Source organism: Lycorma delicatula, chromosome 5 (genome assembly GCF_047948215.1).
Source record: "Lycorma delicatula isolate Av1 chromosome 5, ASM4794821v1, whole genome shotgun sequence".
NCBI classification, from domain to species: domain Eukaryota; kingdom Metazoa; phylum Arthropoda; class Insecta; order Hemiptera; family Fulgoridae; genus Lycorma; species Lycorma delicatula.
Window position 1 is genome coordinate 17,050,123 of NC_134459.1, and position 20,083 is coordinate 17,070,205.

General features: G+C 31.6%; 1 protein-coding gene across 3 annotated transcripts in view; it reads right to left on the minus strand.

The window, feature by feature from the left end:
• Positions 1-1,467: 1,467 nt before the first annotated feature.
• LOC142324762 (RAB6A-GEF complex partner protein 2) overlaps positions 1,468-20,083 on the minus strand; it is a 164,368-nt gene continuing 145,752 nt past the window's right edge. For all 3 annotated transcript variants that reach the window (XM_075365723.1, XM_075365721.1, XM_075365722.1), the window contains 4 exons: positions 15,822-15,934; positions 13,652-13,804; positions 10,894-11,071; positions 1,468-1,744 (listed from right to left, as the gene is read on the minus strand). In XM_075365723.1, coding sequence (XP_075221838.1) covers positions 1,530-1,744; positions 10,894-11,071; positions 13,652-13,804; positions 15,822-15,934 — 659 coding nt within the window. In that variant the 3' untranslated portion in view covers positions 1,468-1,529. The remainder of the gene's footprint in view (positions 1,745-10,893; positions 11,072-13,651; positions 13,805-15,821; positions 15,935-20,083) is intronic.

Here is a 20,083-nt window from a genome sequence, read left to right on the forward strand (position 1 = left end):
TTGTTATCTTTTAGTTCATTACTCCTCTGATATTGTCAAACTATATTATTCCTAAGTCTGAGTTGAACATCATTTTGTTTATTTGTTTTTTGTTGCCAATCATTTAATCGATGTTTGGTTTGATATAATTCTTCTGAACTTAATTTGTGTACACGTTCTCTAGTTCTCAAATTTTCTCTCTCTTTATATTCATCATCATCTCTTTATCTTTTTATTCTTCCTTGATCTTAATGTTTTTTTCTTCTGTACACTTATCTTCTCTTAATCTTTTTATTCTTTCTTTGGTTTTTACACTTTCTTCCTCTTTATATTTATCATCTTCTCTTAATGTTTTTATTCTTTCTTTGCAACATTTTCTTCCCCTTCATATTCATCGTTTTTTTTCTTTTTTTATATATTTCTTCATGTTATCTTTCTTATTCCTGTATGATTGTTTATTTCATTTTTGATATATTTTGTATTATAAATAATATAATTATTTATTGTAAGATTCTTGAATTAATAATTGTTCAAGTATTTGATGTTAATAAAAACTAATATTTCAGGATTGTGTAACTCACTTTCAAATGAAATAAGTGTAAATGAAGTGTAGCAAAAATGTGTATATCTAATTTAATAGGCGTACAAGGAAGTCATGTGTATTCACATCAGATTTTTTAAAATTATATTTTACCTGTTAAATTAATCTTAAATAACGAATTCAGAAAGTAAGTTGTCGCAGCTTTGTTAAATGTATTTTATATCTGGAATGTAAATATTTATTTTAATTGGGGTCGCGTAACAAGCAGAATAAAATTATATATTTTATTAATGATGAGAATTCTGATTCAGCGTAAAGGATCAGAGGAGATAAAATTTAATAGATAAAACTCAATATTATAGTCTAAATTACAGATAATTTTATGAAAACCTGGATTTAATCATAAGTTTTGACATTTTATCTTTCAAAGAAAAAGGTTTTGGTAATTAAACACAAGTTTATTTTTTAAATAAAATTTTTATGTAATAACGGAAATTAATATAATGCTGTATAAATATCAAATTGTAATGTGGGATTAGTTGACGAAAAAAAACCAAGATAGCAATTAGGAAAATAATCAACTCTAGCCCAAATTTCACAAGATAAAACTGAACCTTTTTAAAATTTTGTAATATGAAACAAACGTAAGAAAAACAGCAAAGACTTCTTGGAAGACACAAATTAGTAGGCTCGACTTTCCTTCTGTTAATCTCACTAGATTTGATACTATAAAAGGAAATGTCTATCACAGAATTAAAATCAAACTACATTTTAGCTGTGTAATTACATAGAAAACATAAAAATATTTTTACTCCAAATAGAGAAAATTTTTAAATAGAAATTTTTGTGGTTTACATCGTAAATATGAGTAGAATGATTTCTACAAATTAATATAATTCACTCTAGATTACATGAGCTTTTTGGAAAAATAAAAATGAACAACCATATTCTTAAAAAATAGCATTTATTAATTCTTAATTAACAAGTATTACATCTAACCTCTAAATCATCATATAATAATATTGTATTTTGTTTGTGATTGAGGATCAGGAGTTAAAATTGTGGGATATATTTGTATTGGAAGATCCCAGACCATTGTTTCTATTGGTAGTGATGCTGGACCCTCATATACTGTAGATGAATCTGTATTTAATGTAGAATTAAGTGTAGCACTCACTGGATCAGTAGTTACAAATTCAAAATGAAGTCGCCATCTTAAAGAGACTGAAAAATAAGTAATCAAATTCATAATACACAAATAATTTTCATAACTGAGAAGAGTAATGCGACTGACTTTAAGAACAGCATGATATAATAGTGTTTACCGTTAATGCGTCAATTTCAGTAATGCTCAGACTGCCGAATGATAAACATTACTGGGTTGTTTCAATTAAGATTATGACAGTTGGAAGGAATGTTAATTTAAATTTCTAGCTGAAGTTTGTTTTTATTGGTTCTTGTGGTTCCAATAATTATATATGTTTTTTATAATTCCAGTTACTTTTTCTTCTAAGACAGAAATAACTCTAAAACCTGTAATTATGATGTACCAAAAAGTCACTAGCGGTAGTCATTTCACAAAAAAAATTGATGTAAAACAAGTATGAAATGGTTTCATCCAGGATGTGTTACTTTAAATGAAGAGGATATTGATTTTTATAAATTGAAAGAAATAGGTTTCAGATGTGATTTGTGGTAGGGAGGGAAGAAACAGCTTGTGGTTAGAGATGGCTGAACAGATATCATTTATTTAATTTACTTAAAAAAATATCAAAAGGTATTTGCAAATTCGATAAATATTTCTTTACTATCTTTAAATTCTAAATCAGATGAAGTTAATAATATTACAGAATCATACTGAAAAATTTAATATTTTTTCCTTGGATGTGAGTTCATAGAAGTCTGAAAACAAATTTTAGAAGACTGAAGTAATTAATTTAAAAAATAAATGTGACGAATTATTAAAAAAACAATCAGAATAATATGGACGAATTATCTAACGATGATATCATAGAATCTTTAACAAAGTATGAACAAAATTGAAATTTTCTATTGAGGACAAAATTACTGATTATATATCTTGTGTAATTAAGAAAATTAAAAGTAAAAATATTCAGTGAAATAACTGCTAATTTTTTAAAAATAAGTTTAAAAATTTTACAAAGTAGGAGGAATAAACATGATACTTCTATGAGGCACCATGATATAACAACAGATAATCCTATAGATATAAATGAAATAACTATATATAATGTACATATAATGAAAGAGTGGATGTAAAATATTTATGGATAGACTTATTAATTATTTATTATAATTACATACTTATGGATATTATTTTTATTAGTTAGACATGAATTTAAATTGTTCTTGAGATGTAGATTTAAAAAATAACTATTTATCTACAATAAATTAAAATGGGTTGGAATCAATGGTCAATGTATCAATGAGGATTAGTACATACCCTTTTACTTGTACTGATCATATGGTTTGTGAGATGGTAGATGGTTTAAGTATCGGGTGAGCGACTTGAATATTACAGATCATTGTTTAACTAAAGTTGAGTTAGTTTCAAAATATATAACAAAAATAGATGCAGACTGTGATTGGTAAATGTTAACGGTTGTAATTGTCCTGATGGTTTTCAGATTTTTTTAAATGAGCTTGACAAATGTAAATAGGAAAAAGGCTTTTGTAAGGCAAAAGTTAAAAAATCATGGTTAACTAATAAATTATTAGAACAGACTGGAATAAAAAATGCATTTTTTAAGATCTTATGTAAAGACAAAGATGATATTATGCTAAGAAAAGATTTACTGTTTACAAAAATAATTTAATAATATTAGAAATAGAAAGAATGAATATTTTACAACCTTTCAGAAGTCAACTCTAAAACCATTACAGAACAGTGGAGACTGATAAATGAAATTTGTGGTCAACAGTCAAATGGTGGGGAAATAACAACAATTGAAAGTGGTGGTAAAATATTTAAATCTTTTACTGATATTGTGAATAGTTTTTTTTTATAGTATCATTAAAGCGAAAAGGCAAATGATTCTTTAGATGATGTTAAGTTAATAAAATAGTTTTCTGCAAATGCTATTAATAATTTATTTTTTTTATATCCAGTTAAAAGATATTGAAATTCTCAACATTGTTAATGAACCAATTGAATCAAAGAAGAATTACTAGTGCACAGGACGATAGCCCTCATCCATCCACTGCTCATAAAAGTGAAAAAAAAAAACAGATACTAACACAAGGGAATCTCACCACTCCTAAACACACAACATACAAAATTCTTTTTGAATCATTCACAAGAGGATCAGTTTACAAATCAAGAAAGAACCACATGAATACCAGGAAGGTTTCAGACCCTGGAGAAGCTGACCACACCAGGTCATGAGTCAAACTAATAATAGATTACAACAGAAAAAGAAGCAGAGACATGGTAATAATGTTTGCAGACTTCAAGAATGTATAAAATTGCATCAACAGAGAATCCCTACAAATGATCTAAGATATCTCATACTACATCACAAATGAATAAACATGATAAAACTGACCCTCACACTAAGTCAAAGATGAAATTCAGAGGCAAACACTCAGAACCATTTGAGATCAACACAGGAGTGCACCAAGGCAATGGACTCTCACTGCTACTATTCAACTGCGTGCTCTGAAAATGGTAATGAGGGAATGACTCAATAAATGCCCCCAAAAAATAAAAATAGGCTAAAAAATCAAAACAAAAACTGCCTTGGTTTCGGCGACAACTTGGCATTGCCAACAAACGACATTGATGAAGCTAAAACACAATTGTTAGAAGTTTGAAACATTGCAAATAAAATTAGCCTCAAAATATCATTTGAAAAGACAGAAATTATGCCCCCCCCAAAAAAACACAATTAAAAGAAGTAAATATAATGTTAATAAAGTCAAAATAATAACAAAATTTAAATACCTCATAGAAATAATAAGAAACAAACTAAACGAAAAAACCTCAATCCAAACAAACTAGCTAAAGCACAAAAATTAACCTGGTACACCTACAGTAAAAATGTGTCTATCCATGAACAAAAAAGTAAGGCATTACAACATAGTTATAAAACCAGAAGCCACATATGCAGCAGAAATACTCTTCCACCTGAACGAACAATCCAAGATCGTCAGACTCCAGAAAATCAAAAGCATTGGAAGAACCTGCATCAACAAAAAGTACCAGAAAGATAGTCAGTGGTGGGTCGTATCCAACAAAGCCATGTACAAATAGTTAGAACTTGTCACTAATACCATGTATAAGAGGAGACTAAGATTCTTTGGACATGTCATGAGGATGCAAGTTTTGAGACTTCTGAAATAGTTGGTTCAGTACAATCTCAATTCAAAACACACCAAGACAGGATGCAGATGGATCAGAAAAATAAAAGAGGATCTGATAGAAATTGGCCTTACACAACAGACAAGATAAAATTAAATGAAAAAATGAAGGACAACAAGTCTTCACACTCACAAGAAAGAAACTCATAACACGAAAGAAATTTCCAACACTAGAAAGGGCATGGAGATCAGAATGTATGAAAAAGTACTGGGAGGACCACCAAGCCCTAAGAGATTTGGATAATAGACTTCAAAGAGTTTTGGATAACCGACTGACTAAAGTGATCGCATGTGATCACAAAAGATGAAAAAAAAAAATTAAACAAAGTTTGATGAATAAGGAGGATATGTATGTTTTTTCCATAAACTAAATGTATAATATTTAAAAGTAGTATATATATTCAACATTTATTTCCTACAATTTATAACATGTGCCAGTGGAAATTAATGCATTATTGAAATGAGTACAAAATTTAAGTGCTTTAAGAAATTGGCTTTTTAAAAATGAAACTGTTAAATTTTTATTAAATTCTAAATATAAAGAATGCCTTTTTCCTGAGTTTGCCACTATCAGCCACTGAAGTATAACATTGAATATTTTTATTTTTAGTTTTTGAATATATACTGACTATAAGCGATCATACATTTATTCTATTCTCATACATGTGTTTCCTTTGAGAATGATTTTTGTTTATTATAATGATCTGTAAATGTAATTTTTTTTTTTCATCTTAAAGGATTGAAATTATTTTTTTGATAAACATATTAAATTGCTGTTTAGTTATAATATTATGCATTTAAATTAAAAACAAGGTTAATGTCTATGTTAAGATGATTTTTCTTATAATGGTGTACGTTACATTGTGATAAATAAATTTCTTTCTTTCAAACCTACGACAGAAATATGGAAGAAACAAATTTTGATGTAACAATATATTAACCTACAAGGGTGGTTAACTCAAGGTGGGCTCCACTGTAATTAGTAACCCTACAACAGATAAAATACATTAAATGAAAAAACTTCCCAGAGTTAAATTACTTAAAAATACACCATCTACATTTAGAAAAACTGCCCTATTAGGTAGATTTCATAAGAAAGCTACCTACTGTAATGGGTACCATAATTTGATTTCCAGAAAATGTTTACATATCTTCCTGTTTCGCATCCCTCAGACCCCAAACCGAATCAGTTCAAAAGTTTATATACACATTTATACATATACATATTTCCTTTCTTGTGGACACGATAACTGCCATAATTTTGTGGTAATCACTTTCATATTGAATCAAAATATAATGATCCAAAATCTCTGTCAAGTTCGTTAATTGACAAAATTGGACCATAGGGGGGCTTTTTCGAAAAAATAAAATATCACTGTAATTTTCTTATTAAGTAAAATATTGAATTCGTTTAAAAATTTGTACTATTCTTTGGATAAGGGCCTAAAACTTATCTAAGTAAAGTTTTTTTGTCACCTACCATTGGTCCAGGGGATGGAAAAAATGGGATTTCAAAGACAAAAAAAATCATACCTCCCTTAATTGACACAGTATTGAGTCAGTTTAAAATGATCGTTAGCACCACATTACCTAAAACTTTTGTCTGAAATAATTTTTGTTATGACCAATCCTTACAGCAAGGGATGACCAAAATGTTGCTGGAATTGTAAGAAGATCGAGCTTGTCGTAAGCTAAATGCAACCATTGTCAAATTGAGTAAATTTGGAGTTTTTCTTACTTTAAGGTGGAAATCTTTTTTATCCCCTACTTGGCATCGGTGAAATCTATTACGCCTTCCGACATGCCAAAAGGTTTTTTTTTCAATAAGGTGCGAACTTAAATTTCTTCTTTGTAAACCTGATTTTTTATTGAATTTTGGAATGCAATCCTGGTTGATCATAATTAAATATTACATCATTACTTATTCAGTACTATATTGAAATTACCATTGATCTAAAAACTGTTATAGCTTAATACAGTTTTCTCTTAGGCAAGCCCTAACAAAAAAATATTTTTACTATTTGCAATGATGTATTTGTCTTTAACTTACATAAAAAAAAGTGTATTTAATTCAAATTGAAGATCAAAAGTAATTAAAACATTCTCTTAAATTTAAGTAAATAACAAATGTTATAGGATATAAATTTTAAAAACAAATTTCAAAAAAATATACGTGTATAAAAAGATTTTTAAAATGTTTTTCTACCCAAAATGCAATAAAAAGTGGAGATTGTAAATGAAAAAATTTAGGTGGATGTCTTGTGGCAAAATGGGACAGTCTTTCAAAATACGCTTAATATATTTCTATGTAAATCCTACACAAAGTATAACATAAACTTACTAAAAAATACATAAAATGTACAAGGTACATGTACACAGAAAGTATCCCATAAAAATATAAACATAAAAACAAATTAATGTTCTAATGGTGCTCATTTTGAGTTGATCACCTCCTAAAAACATTTTTATTGAGTCTTTATTGTTATTAGTTAAGATAGAATATGTTGAAATTTACAATACAGAATGTTGCAGTGTATACCTGTCCAATCACAATAATTACATTCTTCAGAATAATGTTATGAAGAAAACTATGAATGATACATTACATGTGTCAAATAACACATCTCAGAATAAAAAAAAGATAATAGTAATACTGTAGCATATTTATCTGATAAATTCTATAATTATGGTTAAAAAAATATCTATGAAAATATGACACCTGTAAGAATAAAAAAAATACACTTTTTTATTTAATTTAACATAAAATAAATGTTATGATATTAATCTTCCAAAAAAATAATAATTTAAAAAACCATGGTATACATGCTGCAAATTTAAAATAGGATATGTTGCAACTGGTTGATATACATATATAGTTACTATTTCATTATGCTATTTATTTCAAATTTTTGCGTTTCTGTAGCCTTTATTGTAGACAACATAAATAAAAAGTGATATCTCCAGGAAAAAATTCATATAAACTTTAAAAAATCACAATCATATATGTTTGCAAAAAAGTAAAACCGTAAATCAAGGTATGGCTTGGCTTGATTTACAGTATACATTCATGTAATACATTTACTATAAAATTGGAGAAAAACATGTTTCAAGTTGACGGAACAGGTTTATTGATCCTGTTCCTTCAACCAGAAGCAAGATTCCTGATTCCTTACTTTTTATTCCTCCTATCTCAGAAGAAAACCCAGGCTGCTATCCCATAAGAGTTGAGTCAGAAATCCTGGTTCAATCCATGACATGATGTTGCTGTTTTAGTAGCTGGCAGAGCAGCCACATTATTGAAACTAAATGGATTAACAATACAACACTTTGTGCTCATCGAATTGTTCATAGTTTTGTGTTTGTTAAACAGGAATTTTACAAAAAGTAGCGATCTGTGAGTCGTCTTAGGAGAGCTTCTCAATGTCAGGGTGACCCTAAGTGACAAGTGGAACACTTGCTTCGAAGCACAAGGATTTGAGGATCTGATATTTGCATATGATTTGAACAGTAAAAAGGGATAGTTTTGATGTTCTTTCATGCAGGATCACAGTAATAAGAATCCGTGGAATGTCGTTTATAGGATTTTGAGACATAAATGAAAGAAAGATATCCTTCTGTCTGCTCTCTCAACCTCGCAAGGTGTACTGACCAACAGGGCAGAAATACTGTGCACTCTGTTGAATGATTTACTGCCAGATGATGATGATATGAAGGATGATATTAGTATCATCTGCGTGTTAGGTGTGAAGTTGCTACTTTTCGTTTGGGTATAGCATCTTTGGAGATTACTGCTGAGGTACGGCGGCTCCTGGGTGTGATGTAATCACAGTGGAAGTCCTTATTTGCTTGTTGGGTGTACATTTCGGGAAACATTTGCTAAAAGATGATAGGTGGTGTTGAATGTTTATTGTATACGGTAAGGTCAAAAATAAAATTTATAAGGTTGATTCTCCACGAAGGATATGAACAGGGATACACTGGTAAAATAGAAGGTATGTCAATATTTATAAGGTGTAATAAACATTGGGAACAAAACCCATAGGTGCTGTATAATGTGGATGTTCCTCATACCTATGTAAATAAGGATTAGCAAGGACTGCATTAAAATTTGGATGATTCGAATGTGCTTTCAGATGGGCAATGTAAGATGCTAAAAGTTGGCCCCATCTATCCCAAAGTGATAGTTCACTGCAGTCAACAAGTATGCTTATGACACGGCTTAATCTAAAGGCCCCTTTAGAAAGGCTCTTTAGTAATCCTTATAATCCAAAGAAAAGCAAGATAAGCATCATCCAACATTTTAAGCAGACGTGCAGTAGAGTGGGCGACACAACCATAATCTGAATGGGAATGAACTAAGGAATAATAAAAACGCAACATACATGATTGATTGGCTTCCCAATTGGTGTTGCTAAGTAATTACAGCTTATTTAGAAGTTTAGAACATTTTGTTTTTAATTGTTTGATGTGTCTGACCCATGTAGACAACTATCAAAAAATAAACCTAGAAACTTAACATCATGAGAGATTGCAATTAGCTCTAAGTTGGGAAAGACTTGTGAAATAAAAGGGGTCCTGCAGGCAAGAAAAGACTACACATTTTGTTTTCTCAGATGAAAAGATATAACCAAGAACCAAGTTTCAAGATGAGAGATAGTGTTCTGTAGTAGCCTCTCTGCTGTGGGTGTTGAACGGGATTTAATATATGTAGCAAAATCATCATCAAATAAAGAGCATCAAACAGGTGGCTGCACACATTTGGTAATACTGTTAATTACAATAGCAAACAAGGTGGCACTTAATACTGTGCTTGAGCACTACATTCTCTATGGTGATGCTATCTGATAAATAATCTCCTACATGCAATGAGAAGTTCAGTCATTTAAGAAACCCCTAATAAAAGCAAGCATATAAAAACTCAATTTTTGCAAAAACTATTGAATTTTTGGAAAAGTCAAAAAGGTACTTATTCTACTCACAAAGGACTACGTATTCTGGAAGTTTCGTCAAAAAATCTTTTTTCATTTTAAATATATTAATAATTGAAGAGAATGTTATTTTTAGCAGTTTTTTCCAATAACTATTTTATTTGTTGATCAACTGACATCAGGCAGGGCTTAAAATGTTTGTTTTAAAAAGTTTTATAACTGTTATTTAAAACGTTTTCTTTTTTTGTAAAACGTCTAGTTTTTCTTTAAAACAAAAAAAAACTGTTTTTCGCCAACTTTGGATGCCATTTTGAAAATAATGCGGAAAAATGAGAGGGTGGAAAAGTAATTCATTCAATTCTACCGAATATTTCCTATTTTTTTACATCTCTTACCTAAAGGAAGTTAATTTTGGCAAAAAAACTAGCTATTTTCGACAATTTGATTGGCCTAGTAATTTGAATTGGCCTAGTACTTTGTTATTGTGCTTTGATAATAATTTTTTTTTAATGTTATAAATGAATAAAGTATTATATTCATTTTCAACCGATGTTATATGTTTATTTCATTATTTAACTTTTCTTTGTTACTACGTGTGTATTTGGTTTCTCAATCATATTTACATAAATGTTAATTTTATGACACCAAGGGTGATCTGATTTTTTATGAATTATTATATTATTATTTAAACCTTCTTACTATATGATTTTTTTATTACGTATAATTTTAAAAATTGATCTTTCAAATAAACTTACTTTATGAAAAGCTTCCAAGCTATATTGTGCCTTAGCTGTTTCTCTGGTCATTTGTACTTTTAATGAACTGCTTTACTCTAGTCTCAATCTTTCTTTTAGTTTGCCCAACCATTTCTTAAATTGAAATTATTAACTTACAAATCAGTTTATAGTAGATAGCCTACTCATTTGAAGGTTTAAATTTTTCTATAATGTTTTAAAGTACAGAGGTCAACTTTCTAAATAATGTTAAAGTTATTCTAAAACTAATTTTTACCTTTCACTATTATTTATAACAAACAAATAAAAATAAAATAATTAGTTTACATACTTATATCTGTATCAAATGCAGGAGTAACATACAATGGAATTGGTAAATTTAAAACACATTGCTGCATACTAAGACATACTTCATGGCAAACACTGTATGAAATAACTGCTCTATCTTGCTTAGCTAAACTTTTATAAGCATCAGATATTAATTCTTCACACTGTAATGTAACTGTAAACTGAAAATAAAAACAAAAAACAATTAAAATTAAGTATTCTAATCTGTTTGATTTCTTTGCACGTTAACTACGTACAAGCTTGTAGGCAGCACTCCAACCTTACAAGGTATTTTGGGTTTTTCACCACTGCACAATTTAAATCTTGGGCAAGTCCTAAACTGTGTAATTTCATCTTGTGGTTAGTTGTCAGGGATGATTTTTTACAAAATTAGGGTAATTGAGATATTCTGTAAATGTAGCACCTATGAAATGGTACAACTCCATATACTGCATACATATATAACCAGAATGTATAATTTGAATCAATACATCTACCTTCTTTTGGTAGTTCTCATCAGTGACAGAAAATGACTGACCACTGCGAGGTTCATCCTCAATATTGGTGTTACCAGCTTCTGATGCACCAAATCTTACTGCCCACCACCTACTCACAAAACTTCAATCAACATTTTATTACCATAAATGGCTTTTAGATGATGATGTCACTAGCATTATGTTTTCTGCAGTTAAAATTTCAATCTCTGCACACTTTTTTAGATGCATTGACAGAGCAGGTGTGCTCAACTCCATAATAATGCCGATTGACAGAAAATAAGAGGGTGTGATCAACAAGTTTTGGAATATTAATAGTAGGGGATGAAACTGAAAACAAATGATAGCATCTGTCCCTTTGTGTGACATTTTGCTCTCTGCTACATTTCATTGTGCACATTTCAGCCACTCCTTAAACAAAACAGAAATAAGTGTCGCTATGGAATCTGGATAGCTTTTAGATGCTAAGTTTAATTTAGAAGTGAAACAAGAGTACAGTTAGTTGCTGTATCGACGATGCAGTGAGGGAATGGAAAAAACAGCTAAAAAGTTTAGGTTTAACAGATAACATTAGAGATGTTAACTTACAATTATAATTTATGCTGATAAAGAAAAATGGTTGTAGCAAATAAAGACATATTACAGAAAATTGCATATAATTACAACTTTTAGATTTGCAGAATAATTATAAGTCTATGACATTCAAAGAATTTTTACCAATTTCATGTAAACTACTGGCAAATAATAGATTGATTGAAAGAGTGATCAGTTTTGTGTTTTTAGGATGTACTGTATCTGTTTTTTTTTTAAGGAGAATAAAGTGATCAGAACCTTCACATTCGATCAAACTTGACATGCTTTTTTCAGTCTCAGCTCTTCAGGAAGCTTCCATTGGGACAATTGGGCCTTATTTTCGATGTCATACCCATACAACCGTGTTTTATCACCAGTTATGACCTGTTTGAGCAATTCTGGATCGTCATTCACTTCATTCAACACCTGAGCAATGTTCATTTGGCAATGTTTTTGGTCGAAATTCAACAATTTTGGAACAAATTTTGCTGCTGTACGTTTCATGTCCAAAACATCTGAAAAAAATTGCTTGGCATGAGCCAAATTATATGCCAAAAACATCAGCAATCTATGATAGTGATTCAGCAACTTTTCATTATAATCTTCTCCACTTTTTTGACGATGTCATTGGTTGTTGATGTGTTGGGATGTCCAGGGCGTTCGTCATCTTCACAGCCAACTTGGAAACATTTGTACCACTTATAAACGCCTATTTTATTCATAGAAGAATTGCCAAAAGAAACATTCAATATTTCCAATGCGGTGCTGCACTTTATTCCATTCTTAAAGTAAAATTTAATGCAAATTCTTTTTTCCATTTTTCCACAAGTTAAAAATCACTGACACATTAAGTCGAAACACATGCAGTCTTTTTGAAAGCCAACAATAAACTAAGCATGCAATATGGCTACAAATGTAGATGTTTATTGGGACACGTGTACTAACACACAAAAAAAAAAAAATGTGACAACTGGACTTCTACAGCATGAAAAAATTAAGAGTTATTGTGAGAAGTAGCCACAATAGGTTTATCGAATGCAGGATGAAAAATTATCAAAATAGATAATACAAAATATTCAAGGAAATACACACAAAGAGGAGCTTTTAAAATGTTGTTCTAACCAATTGAATGAGAGATGAACTCACAATAGGCCGGAAGGTCTAATGCCTGAAGTGAAAGAACAAAAACAAATTTGTAAAATCATACACTGTATTAAGGTGGATCAAATATAAAAAAGAATTTGTTTCCGCATATCTTATTCATAACAATCAAAATCTATTATCAGAAAGTCTATTATCAATTGCACTACATTAGTTCTTGATTCTTGTCATTCAGTTATTTCTCACACTAGCACCATGCAGCTTCAATAACTTTGTCATTACATTAAATGTTTCCCCCTTAAATTCCTTCAGTGCTTTATATAAGTGATAACTAGATGGAGAGCTGTTAAAGCAAGCGATATGGTGTGTTGGAAAAATGAAATTATATCTCGACTTACTCTTTATCTGAAGCAAATTACTAGCTGTATTTTTTTCATTTTCATTCAATAGAGCAGAATAATACTGTGTAATTATTTTAGATTAGTAATAGTAAATTAATAATAAATAATCTTCTAGTCCTACCTCTTTATTTCTCAGACAGAAGAAGTAAAATTAACGATAAGCATTTAAAATTTTTGAATGTATTTTACTAACCTGTACACAAGGAACAGAAGCACCAACAAAATCAAATGTTCCAACAATGTCTTCACCAAGTTTATATGCTTGTTTAAAAAGGCAAAATCTTGCCACCTTGCCTTTCATATTTGTTATATTAAAAAAATTTGGGCTTCTCCTGGCAGTTATATTCTATGGAAAATAAAACCAATTAATATTTATGAATTTTCAATTAACCATGATAGCAGTATAGTAATAAACAATAACTATTATAAACAATAATAAAATTAATAACACCTACTACTTGTAAATTATTTATCTCTATAAGTGCTTCTGTAGCGATTTCTACTTCATCAAATAATTATGAAATGTTTTACATTAAAATATTAAAATTGAAAAGAAGGGTGTTTTTGAAACATCCTTTTTTTCTATTTTATAAATAAATACCATTACCATTTATAAATAAATGGTAATTTTAAATAAAATAATGAAAAATTAATGATAATTCCATACAGCTATTATTATTAGATAATTTTATATTAAATCACTTTTTAAACCCATTATATTCAAAATGTAAGTACTATTATTTTTCATTAAATGAATTTTTTTAAGAGACTGTTTTAATCTTATTACTATTTATTTCTAATATTTCCATGTCTTGTAAATTAATGAATTTTTGCTAATTATTTTTTATATGGTCTACATAACTAGATTTTTTGTTTAAATATTTAAAAGCCTGCAGTAAATGTTCTTTGAATTTCTTTTCAAGTGTTCTGCTGGTCATGCCTATATAAAATTTGTTTTAATTTTAATATGATGTGTTTATTTCAATTTAGAGCACAAATTTAAAGAAACATATACTAATAACAGATTAGGCTAATAACAGGTTAATAAGCTAGATTAATAAGGTGAAATATAATATTTATAAAGACATGTTTCAAAAACTACTTGCTGGAAAATTTTGGGAATTAATGAAAACCAAAGAAATATTTCTACGCAAAGCAATGCTTATTTAAAATTGTAAAACTGATATTCAAACAATAAACCACTAAGCAAGTTCCACCCTTATTTTATAAAAAAATTTCAAATCACTTCCTCAATATTAAAAATCTCAATTACTAATACATATAAAATACCTTCATATAGTATAGGCATTATTATAATGAATTCTATATTATCTAATGCAATTATATATTTTACAGGATTGCCATTTTGAGCAGTTATTTTTAAAAACCTGTCTAGTTATTTATTAAACTATAACCAATTCTTTCTATCTCTCTCTCTCTCTCTCTCTCTATATATATATATATATATATATATATATATATATATATATATACACACACACACACACACACACACATATATATATATATTGTTATATAAGGAGGAAGAGCATTATTTGTTCGGGATAAACAAAAAACTACCTGATCTATCGCTACTTAGATTTTTACCCTGTTTCTTGGCATAACTGAGAAGATTTTTGGATATATTTCATCTCAAAAAAAAATATATATATTTATATGCAGTAGTGGAGGGTTTGCTGGTTGAAGCAAAAACTTTCATGAATTGTGAACTAGGAGTTTCTATCACTGTGTGAACTGGGTATGAAATGATTGATTATGAACATCTAAAAATCAATTTCTAGATTTTTTGATTAATTTTTAGATTTTTTCAAGGGTTAAAATTGATTTTTGAATTTTTTTAAACCCTGCTATTTTTTTAATTTCTCGGTAACAAATGAAAACAACCTGATTTTTGGCGACTGCAATCTTCATGTGAATTAACCAATTTCTAGATTTTTTAAATTTGATTTTAAAGGGAATGAAGAAAGGTAAAAAACATTTTCAACAATGATTGTAAATTTTCCCAATCCCAACTATACATTATATAACAATATATTCAGTAGATTTGGGCTTGCTAATACTCTTCAGATAAATATTTAAAAATCATTTTCGGTTTTTTTAATTCTGATTTTTTTAAGGGGTGCGAAGGTATATGGCACTGTGGGTCAACCGCCACTGCCACCATCACCATTACTAAATGTATGACTGGCTGCACATGCCTCTGGTTATTTGACTAATAAACATAAAATAAAAAGATTGACTCCTATTGGAAATGCAAGAAACCATATAGTGCGGGTGAAGCTGCAACAGGGAGCTAGTACATATATAAGTTGTTTTTAATACATATAATATTTTCAACATACTTGCATCATCTGGACAACAATATCTTGTGCTTGTGTTTTATCATTACTCTCTAAAAATGGATTACTAGGAGATAAATCCACACTTTCTTCACATGCTATAGCTTCTGGAATGCCTATAAAGAAAAAAGTTTACATAATAAAATAAATGTAACCCTTAAAGGAAAAAATATTTATATATCTAAGAAAAAGAAAAATACTTTTAAAAAAACCTTTGATATCCTTCAAAATAAAAAACTGACTGATGAAATATTTTTGATTTAGAACAGTTTGTATCATAAAATAAAATACACGAACTCTACCATGGCTTTCCATGGCTTAACTGTTAATATTAATTGAGGAATTTTGTATCTTAACAATTTAAGTATTCTTAACAACAAAGAAAGTTCATTTTCAGGATTTACAAGGCAAGTCATAACTTAAATTTCTGTAAGAGTAACTTATTTCATCAACCTAATTTATGAGTTTAAAGTTAATTAATGAAAGATACAAGGAGACCATAAATTATTCAGTGCATTTTAGAGGTTAATAAGAAAATAAACAAAGGAAAGTAGAGCATGTTTATTTTTTTTCAAACATTAGCGTAGGTACTAGAGTAACTGATCTTGAATGAACATTTCAGCACAGTGTAACAACAGGAAGATCATCAGTTGAGCAATGGCTACCATGCAGGAGAAAGCAATGTGCATACTATGGTTGCATGAAAGCAAGCAGATCTTTACTGTTCACAGATGTTTTCATTTAGAGTACAACCATGATCCTCCTAATAAAGACTCTATCAAATGTTTGTATCAGCAACTTAAGGAATAAGAAGTGTATGACACAAAAAAGGCAAACCTCCTGTCTTCATGGAAGTTGTGGTTCAGGTAGGAGAAACTTTTCAGAGAAGTCTGGGTAAATTGACTTGCAGTATTCCCAGTTCTAAACTTGTATACAAGTTTAGAAACTGCAACTGACAACTATGAAGATTCTATACAAGTGCCTAAAACTTCATGCATACAAAATTCACTTGGTGCATGCAAATGAAGATAAACCACACCATTACAATACTGCCATAGACATTCTTGATAAAGTGAATGAATATAATGCATTTTTAGACACAAAATGAACATCCATTCCAATAAAATGCACAACACTACACTGAAGTTTACATGTTACAAACTTCCTTTTTTTTAACGAGGAACACCCTATTTACAGGCAAAGTATCAGACTTACTAACAGGCTCTATTAGATGTTAAATGAGAGCATATGTATGCCTACACCCTACCGACTAAACCTCATATCACACAGATCCTCCCCCCCTGAAGCCAGTCCCAGCAGCTAAGCATTGTGAAGCCCCAGAAAGTGCCACTGGGCAAGAAGGGATCTGAAGTCTCCATGTACCATCACAGTCGTCCATCCACGCAAGCACGGACAAATGACGGCTCCTTCACTCCCCCTCCTGATTGCCAGTCTAGCTCTTCTGCTTCTCAAAGGACTTTTCCATTACCTCCACTCTCTACTTCAAGGGCTGTTCACTCAAATCTTGTTCTAAAAGCCCCTTCTTCTGCTCTTGGCCTTCTTGCTCCTTAGAATCATCATAGCATATTGGTCTACTGCTCTCCAGTTCTCAAAGGAAACAAGCATGTGCTGTACCACTCCCCCGACCTGAGCCCATCAATACCAGCCCAAGAACAGCAGTCATTCCACTCTGGATAATGAAGTAGAGTGTGATCAGTAGTGTCATGAGCTTGACAGAACATATAGTTTGATGTGTCATGCCTATCTATTCTGTAAAGATAGGCCTCAAATTTCCCACATGCAATATGATGATTTTCCTCACTGTGGCCTCTAGTATACCAAGACTACAGACCCAAAGGCATTTTATACATCTAAAAGAATTAGTAACGGTATGCCTCTGGTCCACCAGGTACCACACTTGACCCTTGAGGCCCAGCTCGTCACCCTCGACAGTGCCTGAATTGTTGAGCATCCCCTCCAGAACCCAAACTGGTCTCGCTAATTCTAATGCCCACGCTCAGTTCTAATATCCTTTCCACTGCCTTCCCTAGCTTGTTCAATAGACTGAGTGGCCGGTACTCCACTACCAAGGTGGACATGTATACATGCCACCTCCTGTTTTATAATGTCTGAAAAAAATAAAATAAATAATAAAAAATATAAAAGATAATAATAAATATAAAATTAAAATAATATATATATAATATTTATTATTATATTATATATAATAATAAAAAATAAATATAATAATAATAAATAATATAAAATAAATAAATATGTTTTATAATGTCTGTTTGAAAATTGTGAATCTCTTCTCTAATTCTATCAGTCACGTTTCTGACTATCTTGTCAACCTGCTAACTTGTTAAACTTGGAGGAGGCCCACAGCCTACCAACCTGAAAGCTGGATCTCTAGTAGCATGGCATAATGATCACTATCCACACCATCAGGAAACACACTCCAGTCACAAGATCATGGTCCCATCATCCGTCCAGTATTGCAAGATACAAGATTGAGGTGTGCCCTCTGGCCTCAAAGGTTGGTGTGTTATCATTTAGACAACAGAGACCTGTTGACTGCATCATCTCTGTGAGTGCCTACCCCCTACGGTTGGTATACGAACTAACTGCCGACACCACCTAGCAATTGAAATCGCCTAGAAGAATCACTTTTTAACCGATCTGACAATCACCTCCTCCAGCCAGTCCAAGAAAAACTCATAATCAAATAACTCACTGTTTGGAAAGATACCACGGGATTGGCTAACTCAACAGCGATGAAACCATTCCCCTTCTCTAGGGGTTGACAGGCTAACCTACTGCTGACATTGTACAAGGCTAGATCGCCCATCAAATTGGAACATCAGTCGCTCCTTGCAGCTACACTCCTGTTTGACTTCGTAAATATTAAAATATCAACATCGTGATTCCTCGCTAAAACCCCCACAAGATCATGGGAAAGTGTGCTTCTGTTGATGTTAACGTGCATTACCTTAACCATTTTTGGATGTTCCGCTCGCCACACCATGCCTCCAGTGCGATGATCTTCGCTGCTACAGTTGACACTGACACTTTTTAGGTTCTTTGCACTCCACAACCTTGTGGCTCCTACCACCACAATTAAAACGGGTCTGCCCTGTCTGGCTCCCAACATTCAGAGCTCCTGTGACCCGAGCTCCAATACCTAGAGCATTGCTCATCTTCCTCCTGATGTGGGCTCTGCAGTGAACCCACCCTATCTGTATACACTCCTTCACTAGCTGCTTGGTATGTGGTGATAACGGTTACATTTTTTGTTTCACTGTAAGCTGGCCTTATCAAAGAGATATGGAAATCTTATGTCACCCCTGTTGCATGAGAGATGACATCACTAACCTTTTGTTCTGTGGTGTCTTGATCGACATCCTTTACATGCATAATGGCCCTCCTTACTCTGCGAGACTTTATGTCTACATGCAGGTCAGCCGCCTTACTTCTGAGCACCCCTGATCTGGACGTGAAGTTCCTCATTTTGTCCTTTCCTCAAGGAGAGAACATCTCCCGCCTTGTCTCTGGTGACCGATGACTTCATGGTGCAGAGCAAGTCTGCGTACGTTCTACCATCCCCCCTCACCATCACAGTTCTGCTGTCCTCCACCTGAGGGGTGGACCTCATGGCCAAAACTGCCTCGGATTGCGCTTGTTCTAGTAGAGTCTCCGCTCAAGGGGTGATCACAGTCACCTGATCTGACCGATTAACCACTGGTGGCCATCTGAAATGAATTAGCTCTAGTAACTCCTTGCCTGAAACTGCTTCCAATAGTATTTTACTAAGTTCACTCTCCTTTGGACTCTGAGTTGCTTGTGAAATCCCCATGATTGGTGGTCTAATTCTATCAGTGCTCGAAGCCCCTTAAAGATCTCAATCAGTTGGTTCTCATGCTGATGGACATATTTCATCAGCCCAGGCCTCAGATTCTGCCTGAGAGTCAGCAAGGCTGTACTCAACTGATTCACAAGGTCCTTCAGACTCCCCGAAGCAGGCTCCTCCTCCTTCTCCGCTGATGATGCCTACCTGCATCGTTTTTTATCCTTTAAGTCCTTGATTGCTGGCACTTTTCCAGCAGGTGCTGAGGTACTTTGTTCCATTTTTTCTGCTAATGGGAGGGAACTACATCTCTGCATGTCTTATGTTCTTAATCTGGGCCTGATTCTGAGTTAACAGAGTACCCAAAAGCTATGTTTTGGGGGGTTTGGTAATTTGTATCCCTTCAAATCTGGGACCG